Below are 12,892 nucleotides of genomic sequence, written 5' to 3' on the forward strand. Positions count from 1 at the left end.
AGTATGTAATTGTTTTACTGCATCTTATAGACTAGTAGGAGGAAAGAAGTGAGGGTTTAAAGAACAGAAAATTGGACGTTTATTTTTATAAGAATTTTATTTTTAATTGATACATAATAATTGTACATATTTATGGGATACAATGTGATATTTTGATATAGGTATACATTATATCATGATCAAATCAGGATAATTAGCATATCCATCACCTCAGACATTTATCATTCCTTTGTGATAAGAAATTCAAAATCCTTTCTTCTAGCTATTTTGAGATACACAATATCTCATTGTTGATTATAGTTCCCTTCTGTGCATGCAAACACCAGAACTTATTCTAATGTAACTTTGTACCCACTGACCATTCCCCTCATGGCCCCCTGTCTCCAGTCTCTGGTAACCACTGTCCATCCACTACTTCTCTGAAGTCAACTTTTTTAGATCTGCCTATGAGTGAGAACATGCAGTATTTGTCTTATGTCTGGCTTATTTTACTTAACATAATGTCCTCCAGGTTCATCTATGTTATTACAAATAGATTTCATTCTTTTTATGGCTGAATAGTATTACACTGTGTATATATGCTACTTTTCTTTATCCATTCATCTGTTGATGAACACTTAGGTTGATTTTATATCTTGGCTATTGTGAATAGTTTTGCAGTAAACATGAGAGTGCAGATATCTCTTTGACATATTGATTTCATTTCCTTTTGGTATATACCCCATAGTGGGACTGCTAGATTATATGATAGTTCTATTTTTAATTTTTTGAGAAGCATACTGTATTTCATAATGTCTATACTATTTTACATTCCCACCAACAGTGTGTAAAGGTTCCCTCTTTTCCAAATCCTCACTAACACTTGTTATCTTTTGTCTTTTTGATAGCAGTCATTCTTACAAGTATGAGGTGATATCTCATTGTGGTTTTGGTTTGTATTTCCCTGATAATTAGTAATGTTGGGCATTTTTCCATATCCCTGTTGGCCTTCTGTATGTCGTCTTTTGAGAAATGTCTATTAAGGTCATTTGCCCCTTTTTAATTGGGTTATTTGGTTTTTTGCTGTTTAGTTACTTAAGTTCCTTATATATTTTGGATATTAACTCCTTGTCAGATGTATTGATTGCATATATTTTCTCTCATTCTATAGGTTGTCTCTTCATTCAGTTGATTGTTTCCTTTGCAATGTAGAAGCTTTTTAGTTTGGTGTAATTCCATTTGTCTACTTTTGTTTTTGTTGCCTGTGCTTTTGAGGTATTATCCAAAAAATCCTTGCCTAGTCCAATATCATGAAATATTTCCCCTATGCTTTCTTTTAGTGGTTTCATAGTTTCAGGTCTTATATTTAAGTCTTTAATCCATTTTGCATTGATTTTTGTATATGGTGAAAGATAAGAGTCCAGTTTCATTCAAGTACATGTAGATATCCAGTTTTCCTAGCACCATTTATTGAAGAGACTGTCCTTTCACCAGTGTGTGTTTTTGGCACCTTTGTCAAAAATCAGTTGGCTATAGATGCATAGATTTATTCCTGGGCTTTCAATTCTGTTCCATTGTTCTGTATGTCTGTTTTTATGCCAATACCATGCAGTTTTGGTGACTGTAGCTTTGTAGTATATTTGAAAGTCAGATAGTGTGATGCCTTTAGCTTTTTATTCCCCCTCAAGATTGCTTTGGCTATTCTGGGTCTTTTGTGGGTCCATGTGAATTTTAGGATTGATTTTTCTGTTTCTGTGAAAGATATTATTGGTATTTTGTTAAGGATTGCATTGAATATGAAGAAGTGAGTTTTGAGCTGAACTCAAAAGAAAAGAGGATTTAGATGAATTAACAAAAGTGGGAATTCCATGTTTGTCAGCCTAGGCCTAGAGACCCAAGTAAACATGGGATTTGTGGAGGACCCTAAAGAATTGTCCTGAAATAAAGGAAGATTTTTTGTTAAAAAGTAGGGGTGGTTGGATAAGGGAGAGCGAGTCCAAGTCATAAAGAGCTTTCACATTCAGGCCAAGGAGTTTGAATTAGTGCATGTTTTTGAAGAGTGATGAAATAAAAGCTGTATTTTAGGAAAGTGTTTGAATTCTTAGTTCCCAAAGTACAGTGGAAACTAATAAAACAGCATGGATGAAAACATTTTTCCCTGCCTCATATAAGGAGATAATACATAAAGGAGCTGATCATTTGTCTGGCACTCTTTACATGTTAGCTTCTGCATAAGCACATTTTAATACCTTTTGATAGATATCATGTAAAAACATTTTCACTGAGGCTACTTGGGAAGTGTGTGTGAGTTGGTTTTGTTTTGTTTGGCATCTTTTGGACTTGTCCATTTCTCTTGTTATTGGGCTCTATCCTCAATATTATTTTATCTATAAAGGTTGCTGCTCCTGCTCCATGGGAAATGGTGAATTACGCTGCCCACCGACAGAGCCAGTAGCAAACACAAGCACCCGTGGGTCTGTGACTCCTTCTTTTGAGAAAAGTAAGTGCCTCTCAGCTATGAGGATAGGCTTAAGGAATAGAAGATTTCTTACCCTTATGCCTCAAAGGAACGCTACATAGAATTTTTATAGAAGCTACAAACACTGAGAATATGGATTCTCAAATAAGATGGGGAAAAGTGCTAATAGGATAATTGTACATAAATACTCATTTAAGAAAATTTCTCATAAAGTAGTAATAGGTAGTATTATACATACACACACACACACACACACACACACACACACACACAAATTATCCAATAAGTCTAACCCAAGTGATAAATCCAAAAAGTTTGTCCTAATGCATAAATACTCATTAAATATGGCAGTAGCAGTAGTAGTTGTTGTCCATATGGAGTTTATATTTAGCTGCTGATAGCTAGGAATGAATCTTTAATGATAGCAGAATTCATGTTTCCACAGAAAGGGGTGAAAATATATCAGATGTCCAGCATTCACTGACTTTTTAAATAGGAAACCCTTTCTGACATTCAGTTAAACTGTCTTTCAGTTTTTATCTGTGTGCCTCTTTGCTCAAGTTAATGTTTCTTTCTGTACCTTAGAATTCCCAAGGTTTTCCTCCTTATTTTTTTTCTCACTATACAATATACCTAATAGCAAGGACCCTTGACAAATTCAACATGTAATCAGATTCAGCAACTATTTTTTTCTCCCAAAATCTCCTTACATTTTGCTTACCTGTCATTTTCTTCATTAATAATGTTGATTCTTGAAAATGCTTTTTTTTCTTTTTTCTTTTTTGCAAGGGCAGTAAAAATGCTTTTAAATTATAAGGGCTTCTTGGGTTTTCTGATTATATTTTGCAAAAGTTATATACAATGAGAGCCATCATGTAGGGACTTCATCTAGTCATATAATTTAGCATCATTCCTAAATGAAATGAATTAATGTCTAAAGGAAATTAAACCATAGGCAAATGAGAATTTTTAGAGTTAACAATATAATTTATTCCCCCTAAAGGCAAAATAAATATTGCATTTAGATTGCTGAATGGCAACAGTGTGTGAAAAAGGTAAATGAAAGATAATAAAATTTATTTTTATCCATTTTTATATTATCTGTACATAATATTTTAAAACCAGGCTTATTATATACATATATACTTCTAGAATTTTTCTACACATAGATATATACAAAAATTTTTATTAAAATAGGATCATACTATAGAGACAGTTTAGGAGCCTACTTTCTTTTTACTTAGCAACATTATGAACTTTCCCCTGTGCCATCAACCATTATGCTAGGCCATGTTTAATGAGTGTATGTGTCCTTTTCGAAAAGTGCCTTCAGAAAAGACAAATTTTTACTTTTAACTTGAGGGTAAGAGCTATAGAATTGTGGTTTTTAATCATTTACTTTTATAAGACTGTATGTTAGACTAGGCATCTATTTTGTAAGAATGTTTTTCTTTACTTTTGCTACTATATATAAAGTGTAGCTGAGGTAGAAAAGCAAAGGTCTCTTGTGAAAGATCTCTCACCTCTATCCTAGGCTGGAGAGGAGTCATGCTTGCGATTTGAGTCTGGGTCCATATGCGAACAAAACATAGTGTATATTTACTTGGTTCCTTAAAGGTCTTTTCTAAGGCAAATTTTAAACTCTTTAATGAAAGGCAATAGATAATATTTAATTTGTTTAACAGCCAAAGTAGAGTATACATGACTAATAGGTAGATTCATCAGTGGTGAAACTTGAGTTATTAATTTGGCCTTTATTTAATATATATAAAATTAAATATATATATTAAATATATATTTATATTATATATTAAATTATATATATATTAAATAAAGGCCAAATTAATATATAATTATATACATTAACTATATTAATAAAATTATATGATTATGTATGTACACACACATAAATAAAACATTGTTGAATAGTATAAAAGGGAACTTTTGCATACTACTTGTGTTTTTTCAAATAAAACACTCTACAACTAGAATTCTCCTGAAACAACATGAAAGAGTTTTTCTCTTATTTCATCTAAGATAATATACTGATTCTTAGCTGAATGTGCTTTTTTGTTGTTTCTCTTAGGAAGTCATTACAAATTGAAAATGCATTCAAATAAAAAGCTCTGATTACAAATTGTTGTGTTTACTGTGTTATAGATGATCATTGTGTGAGTCGCTGTAACTCCCAGAGCTGCATATTAGTGCAGGAAGAACAACAGTATCTACAGAGTGGAGACCAGCAACTAACTCGACATGTGTTACTGTGTTTACTTCTCATTATTGGCCTGTTTGCTGTAAGTATTTCTGGTTTCCTTTTGTGGCTACTTCTTTAAATGTTTGGCAAAGGTTGCAATTCAGTCATCAGGGAGAAACTTAGTTGCTGCTTTCCGGGAGTGGGGCAGCTAGGTCATCTCAATCCTAATCTTGAGCTAAATGTTTGCAGGTGGGGGTGGGAGAAAAGAATGAATTATTCACATTACCCTGTTGCCCAAGTGCTCCAATGGCTTATTCTGCTTAGAATCACTTATTTATTCTAGCTCTGAACCTAGAATTTGGTAAAGACAGATATCTCAATGATGTGTACAGGGCCACTTGTTCCTAATGTACTTGACTGACCAAAGTGGATAAATGTATACAGTATCTCTCAGAAGATGTTCCTTAGATAAATAAATTTTTTAAATAATATTATGAAAAGAACATAACCACTTCATATAGTAGATACAAAATAGAGAAAAGAAAAATATCCATCATACTACTGCCTTCTAATTTTTTAATACATTTTTCATAGTTCTATCTGTTCATACATACAGATTTATATCCTGCTTTTGTCCCTTGTCAAACAAGTTGCTACATAGTGTTCATAACCATTACTTTAATTTGATAATTTTATAAGTGAAATACAGAACCTTATTCTTTAAATGCATGCATTTCTTTGATTACTAAATGTCCTCTCGTGAATTATCAGCTATTATTTTATAATTCTTTGAGATGATTCAAGTGTAACTTGTCAGAGGTAAGAGATGGACCATATAACCTGTGAAGGAACCCTTTCACATTGGGATGCTCGTTACATAGTATGATTTCAGCCAGCATCACTTTAAATGCTGTTTTAAGAACAAAAATCAAAAAATAAGAAATGCTGCCAAAAATTGCTGCTTAGTGATGTAATTGTTTTCATTGTGTAGAACTAATTTTAAAATCAGCCCTGTCTCAGGCTAGTCTGCAGTCCTGATATATTATGTAAGCTTCTGTATTATGGCTTATGTCTTCTTTCTTCAAATCTGATCAGAATAGATGGTGTTTGAATGACATCTGTCAGGAGGAGAGGTTGAAACCTCTTGTTGGAAAGACAAAGCCTCTATATTCTCTAGGTGTTTTTCCCTTTAGTCTTTCCCCCCCCCCTAATTATTAAGTAGATAAGTAATTGTACTGTGCTCTGGATGGAAATAAATGATCAGCTTGCTTCATTTTAAAGTACTCTTCTCTCCTTCCTTTACAGAATCTTTCCAGTTGTTTATGGTGGCTATTCAACCAAGAGCCTGGAAGACTATATGTTGAGTTACAGTTTTTCTGTGCCGTGTTTAACTTTGGCCAGGTATTTATTTACTGAGAACTTTGAGTGGTTTTTGTTTTACTAGATGGGTTGATTGGTGTTGGGGGGGAGGGCTGGTACGGATGTTGTTTTCTTTTAAATCAAAAGGGCTTAGTTTGTTTGCCAGCTGCTAGTGTGCATGACAGCTGACAGCTGCTGCCTGTCTCCTAGTAGAGATGAATTATTACTTTGGTTAAAGTCATCAGAATATGCACTGAGTGTTTCAATCAGAAATACCAAATAGTTCTTTGCTTTGGTTCTGAGCTAAAGAATGATAATTTAAGCAGGGACAAGATGTCCTAAGTCCTTTTTCTACTTTGTTTTGATCTTAATAAGTTACTTTGAGAAAATAACTTACTTTCCCCAGCCTTTAATTTGATAAACATCATTTCATTTACATTTTGATGTTTCTTGAACAATAGGTATGTAAATCTTTAAAAAAAATCATGTGGTGTAAAAATAAATTTTGGCTAGGAATAACAGTTACCATTCCTTGAGCATCTACTATGTGCCAACCATGGTTAAGAATTACATTCATTATTTCATTTAAACATCACAAAAATACCTGCAAAGTGAAATTAGAAAACTAAAATTCTAGCTGGGTGCAGTGGCTTATGCCTATAATCCTAGCACTCTGGAAGCCTGAGGCAGGAGGATCGATTGCTTGAGGTCAGGAGTTCAAGATGAGCCTGAGCAAGAGTGAAACCTGTCTGTACCAAAAATAGAAAAAATTAGCTGGCAGTGGTAATATACCTGTAGTCCCAGTTACTGTGGAGGCTGAGGCAGGAGGATTGCTTGAGCCCAGGAGTTCGAGGTTGCTGTGAGCTATAATTATGCCACTGTACTCTACCTGGGGCGACAGAGTGAGACTCTGTCTCAAAAACCAAACCAAACCAAAAAAACCACTAAAATTCCTTGAGGAAGTAATATGATGGATGCTATTGTCTAAGTTTATGTCACTATTAAAATGGAACTTTAAGGATAAATGACATTTTATATATTGGGAATATATTTTTATGTGAAAATTTCAAAATTTGATCTTTTCTTCAACTCCGTACTTTTTAATTAGAGAATATTGGTCAACAGATTGAGCAACAGGTCAAAAAAATACCGTGTTTGAAATCACTGAGTTTTCCTATTAAATCTAAAATAATTTGCCATATGAGTTAACATTTGTCATTAGATGCTCCTGCAAGTTTTTTCCTAACATTAATTTCTTGAAATATTTCCAGTTTTGGGGGGCCATTATTGTAGGAGCAAAAATAGCTATATCTAAAGAGACAAGTGACCTTAGTTTATTACAGACATGAGCATCCCAACAGCTACTTTGATACTCATCTCACTTTGTGGCACTGTTTAAGATCTGATTTTTTATCTAAGAACTAAAAAATATTATGTTGAAAAATCATAGCCTCACTTGGCATTTTGCACTCAGAAAGCCCACTCCAACCTGAGCCATCCCAGAACTGGGACTGAGAAAGCTTCATTCCACAGGGCTATGTCATAAACACTAGCCAGGAATGTTCCATTTAAAATGCTGCCCACACAACTTATGGCTGAAGTGGTTCAAAGGAGCAAAAGAGACCTAAACCCCACTCCCATCCCATTTTCCTCTTGGGGAGATGTTGTGGTAAGATCATTCCCTTCTAGTTGTTTATAGTCTTGGGGTGAAGAAAGCTAGGTCTTTCATACAACATACTGCATTTTCCATTCTACCTCCACCAACTTGCACTCAGATCATTATCCTAGTGTGCCTGACAAATGGCCGCTGCCAACCTCCCCAAACAGTCCTAAACTGTCCTGATCTGTGGCTGATATCTGGTACCAGCTTGCCTCATCACTGGCAAATCCTTCAAATCATTCCCCTAACCACTAGCCACTTTCACTTTAAATTCTGTTCAGTTACTGCATTATAATTAGATACTGAAGCACTTGTTACATAATTTATGAAGTTTTAACAGCAAAATAATAAATAGTTAAGCACAATGAAGGGAGAAATAAAGACATATAGCCCTTAAATGTTTTCATTTTTCTTCAGGAAGCTGTCGTGTGAATGTGGCTGCTCAGCACTGGTTTGTATCACCCATCATAATTAGTAGGACACAATGATTGGGAAGAGGCAGCAAAGTGTCACATGTGCCCCCAGGCACTGCACTTCAGAGGCCTGCTTTGTGTGTTCTTCATCGCTATAGGTTTGCTCCCTCAAACACTACATTTGGTGGCTTCCTTAATTTCTCTATCTTAAAATTTTATTGTTGAATTCAGAAAAAATAACTTTGTTTTCTTCCCTAGGGATTTATTTCCTTTGGAATCTTTGGATTAGATAAACATTTAATCATCCTGCCTTTCAAAAGAAGGTAAATTTAGTTTTGAAATAAATCTGTATCTGTAAAGGTGATGAAAAAGCCATTCTATTAAAATACTAATATTTCTAAACCTTTAGTTACTGCTAGGAGACCACTAAGTGCCACACAGAGGTTATCTGTTGATTCACATATTTGTTGTAAATAATTGCAGAGAAATATGAGAAGAACTATTATAAATTCAGCATTGTAATTTGCATTTAAACAAGAATTGATGGACATACTGACTTCTATCTATGCCATTAACTATATAAAGTTAAATGAAACTTGAAAATGTCTTTAGAAATGGAAATAGTAGATGGTGTGCCCCCAAAGGTCTATATTTGATTGTCTTTCTCCTTTGAAACACAATTCCTCTTTCTATCAAACTGGTAACTTATAGAAAACTCAAGTTTTCTCTCTAAATTTTTGGGTTTTTATTAGCTTAGTGAAGCGTTTCTTTGAATGAAGATCAAGGATTTCTCTATGAAAAATAACAAGTGGCATACTCCAACTTGGGGGTAGGAGGAAAAAGCAGGGGGGCAAATCCTTGTACCTCTTCATTTGTTTTCAAAGTCAAAATTAGTAGAAACTAGAAGTGCTAATGAAATTTATCCTGCCAGCTCTGTGAAAAGCACCCAGTAAATGGTAACTGTTCTTAATTCTTCTTCTTCTTCTTCTCCATCATCATCATCAAGATACAGTTGCTAGGATAATAATCATCTCATGAATGAAGAAAAACATAACAAGAAAGTCACTGAACTCAGTTATCAGCTTCATAATGTTGATCAGGTGAAACAGTCAACAGTTCTATTGCCTGGGCTGGCAGAAACAAAATTGTTCTGTACTCCAGACCCTGGTATTTGTCTTTGTGGTATTGAAATAGAAAAATGATTAAATAAAATACTTGATCTCTAATTTATCTTTGCATTTCCAAACAGTGGGATGTAGAATAAGGAACATTTATTCGTAGAAACTGAAATGGGTCAAACATGTCCAGAGGGTTTATAAATAATGATTAGGTTCCCCACTCCAGCCTTCTTTCAATAGGAAACTGAATGCAGAATGTGTTTTTGCTTCAGAGACTAATGATGTCTGGGAACAAAGATGACAGCTCTGGTGAATGACAGCATTGGAACAGCCATTTTGATGGGGTGCTAAGGCAGGAAGGGCTCTCTCTCAGAGTTTTTCTTTTCTTAAAAATGGCCTCCTTAAATTTTGGTTTTCAGACTTGAGTTCCTATGGAACAATAAAGAAACAGCAGAAAAAAGGGATTCTCCTGTTTCTGAGGAAATAAAAATGACCTGTCAACAGTTTGTGCATTATCATCGTGACCTCTGTATCCGAAACATTGTCAAGGAAAGAAGGTAAGCAAACTGCCAGTACAGGTTCCAGATAATTGTTTTATATGATTAATTTTGGATTGTAATAGGCTAAATATGTGACTGTGACTCACTACATGATTATTTTTAATAACAACATGTAAAAGTTAAAAGTTATGGGTCATGGCTGGGCGCGGTGGCTCACGCCTGTAATCCTAGCACTCTGGGAGGCCAAGGCGGGTGGATTGCTCGAGGTCAGGAGTTCGAGACCAGCCTGAGCAAGAGTGAGACCCTGTCTCTACTAAAAATACAAAGAAATTAGCCGGACAACTAAAAATATATAGAAAAAGTTAGCCAGGCACGGTGGCACATGCCTGTAGTCCCAGCTACTCGGGAGGCTGAGGCAGTAGGATTGCTTGAGCCCAGGAGTTTGAGGTTGCTGTGAGCTAGGCTGACACCACAGCACTCTAGCCTGGGCAACAGAGTGAGACTCTGTCTCAAAAAAAAAAAAAAAAATGTTATGGGTCAGTTTATAGTTTAAAAATGATATATGAAAGAGCCATATCGCTTTGACATTAATATTTTTTTAATGTCATATAACTTCTGATTTCCACATAAAATGTGAAAACTTTAGTTTAGAATGAACCAAAATGTCACAGAATATTAACATTCATTTCCAGTTGGCCATTAGTGTCTCTCATAAAACTTTGAGATACATTGGATTTAGAAGGGATGTTATCTTCCCATCTCCTGGTGGCATGTTATTTCATATTACTAATACTGTTGTCAAGAAAATGAAATTTCTGCCTCTTAATTTTGATGCTTATATTTCACCTCAAGCCCTAATCTTTGGTCTGTGACATATTTATTCTTCTAATCCCCAAGGTAGGAAGTATGCAGCAGGAAATGATGAACTTTGAATAAACAAATGTTACAGTGCACATGTTTTTGGTAGTCATAAAGGAGAAAATAAAACAAAACAAATAACCTAATATTTTTATGGCTATAACTGAAAATTTGAAATTGTATGAAAGTCACTATTGAGGATGATTTATTTTCATATGTTATGCTAATGTATTCAACATGTATTAATATGTCATTATAATCAGAAAGCAACCTGGAATTGACAGTGGAGGGGGACTCATTGGGTGAGGACTAATACTAGAACTTAAATCCTGAACTACACTTACTAGCTTCGTGACACTGGGCAAGTTCATTCTTTAAACTTTAGTTTTCCTACTCTTTAAAATATCTGACTCTCAGGGTTGTTTGAATTAGATGACAGAATGTCTGTGATTGGCCTAGCCCACCGCCTGGCAATAGTAAAATATGAAGAAAAGTTAGTTTTTTCACCCTTAAAGGACTGAGCACAATTATTTCAAAGTACTATGGATAGTTTCAACAATTTGAAACTGCTTTTTAAAATTAAAAATTACAGGCTTATGCCTATAGTCCTAGCACTTTGGGAGGCCCAGATGGGAGGATTGCTTGAGGCCAGGAGTTTGAGACCAACCTGAGCAACAAAGCAAGACCCCGTCTCTACAAAACAATAGAAAAATTAGCTGGGTGTGGTGGCACACACCTATATTCCTAGCAACTTGGGAGGTTGAGGCAGGAGGATCATTTGAGCCCAGGAGTTGGAGGTTGCAGTGAGCTTATGATGATGCCACTGTACTCTAGCCTGGGCAACAGAGTGAAACCCTGTCTCAAAAATAATAATAATAAATAAATAAATAAATAATTTAAAAAGAAAACTCCATGTTAGTTCTGTCAGGCCCATCGTGATTGCCGTCAGAGAGCATAGCTCTTGCTGTTTGCAGGGCTGCCACACTGCCTTGGTCCCAGATGGCTGAATGGGCACCTGCTGGGAGCATGCTGGGAGTGTGCTGGCCTGTTCCCTCTTCCTTTGCAGGTTCTGCAGCCTGTACAGTGTCACATTCTCTGCCATTCTGTGCAGCTCCATGGGCTGTTGTTATAGCTGCCTGATTGCAGTAATTAGGAAACAAACATTCAGTTGGTGTCTGGGCTAGAAGGTGTTAGGCTATAAATCAAAAATCAACAAGCAGGAAGAGGCTCAGACACAGGCTGTAAAATTCAGGCTTTTGTTGAAAGTGATATTTGTAGTTGCAAGGCATAAATTCAGATATCACTAAATGAAATACTGATGTTAAAATATTGTGATTTTATGTACTTGAGAAAATTTTTCATGTATATTAACCTTTTTTGTAATTTTTATATGAAACTCTCATGTATATTCATTTATGGTTAAATGTTTTTAAATTTTTATCATCTGTTTCTCATTTCGTCTTGATTTTCATCCACTGTTTCCTATCATCAAGGACTTTAGGTTTTATAGCTTCACTGATACTTGTGGACAGATTCATGCTGTCGATTGCATTTTTGTATGAAAATGTACAAAATTCATGTAATTGGTTTTTTCATCTCTCTTTCCCTTGTTCATTTGCTTTTACTTAAGGCACCCCACATTTGCATTAGGAAGACAGATTTTAAATAATCAAGAAGTAGATTCATAATCAAAGTACATTTTTAAAATCTTATAATAGATTTGTAGCAAGACAAGAGTTCACATATTCCTTCCTTGCTTCCTAATGAAGCAAATTCCTGACAAACATATCAGGATGATTGTCTTGGCTACTGAGGGCAAGAAGAAAGGCTACTTGTGGACACTATGATGCACACAGTGCATATGTATACATGATGTATATAGAGCTGAAAATCATGTTGATTTGAGTAGTTTCGTGAAAATAATCACTTCTTAAGAGCTTGTGAAAAATATTTAATGTTCCCAAGACAGTTAAATTACTCAGTGTAACTAAGTATAATAAGTTATATAATATTCAGCTGTCTTCAGGATGGATCTGATCATAAAAGGCCATGCTACTATAAAAAGAATATTTCTTTGTAAATGCATTTACTTTACCTATGTCTTTTTTTGTTATTATTTAAGAATTTCTGCTTTCACAAGCATTATTGGCATATTTTTCTCCAATAGATCCTTCAAAGGTCAGGCGAGTTAACAAACCCTTTGTATTCAGAACGGTTTCATTCCTGCCATGCTTTTAACTATCATGCTGTCTCCTTGTTTCCTTCTATTTTTTCTTGCTTGTCCTTTATCATGCAGTGCTGATATGAGATTTACAGAACATATGGGTGA

General features: G+C 34.9%; 1 protein-coding gene across 1 annotated transcript in view; it reads left to right on the forward strand.

Moving 5' to 3' along the window:
- Positions 1–12,892, forward strand: part of GPR155 (G protein-coupled receptor 155) — a 40,892-nt gene that overhangs the window by 26,865 nt on the left and 1,135 nt on the right. Inside the window, exons 11-15 of the mRNA XM_045558939.1 lie at positions 2,375–2,479; positions 4,619–4,755; positions 5,961–6,056; positions 8,346–8,410; positions 9,625–9,762. Coding sequence (XP_045414895.1) covers positions 2,375–2,479; positions 4,619–4,755; positions 5,961–6,056; positions 8,346–8,410; positions 9,625–9,762 — 541 coding nt within the window. The remainder of the gene's footprint in view (positions 1–2,374; positions 2,480–4,618; positions 4,756–5,960; positions 6,057–8,345; positions 8,411–9,624; positions 9,763–12,892) is intronic.

This window comes from Lemur catta, chromosome 8, assembly GCF_020740605.2.
Source record: "Lemur catta isolate mLemCat1 chromosome 8, mLemCat1.pri, whole genome shotgun sequence".
NCBI lineage: Eukaryota > Metazoa > Chordata > Mammalia > Primates > Lemuridae > Lemur > Lemur catta.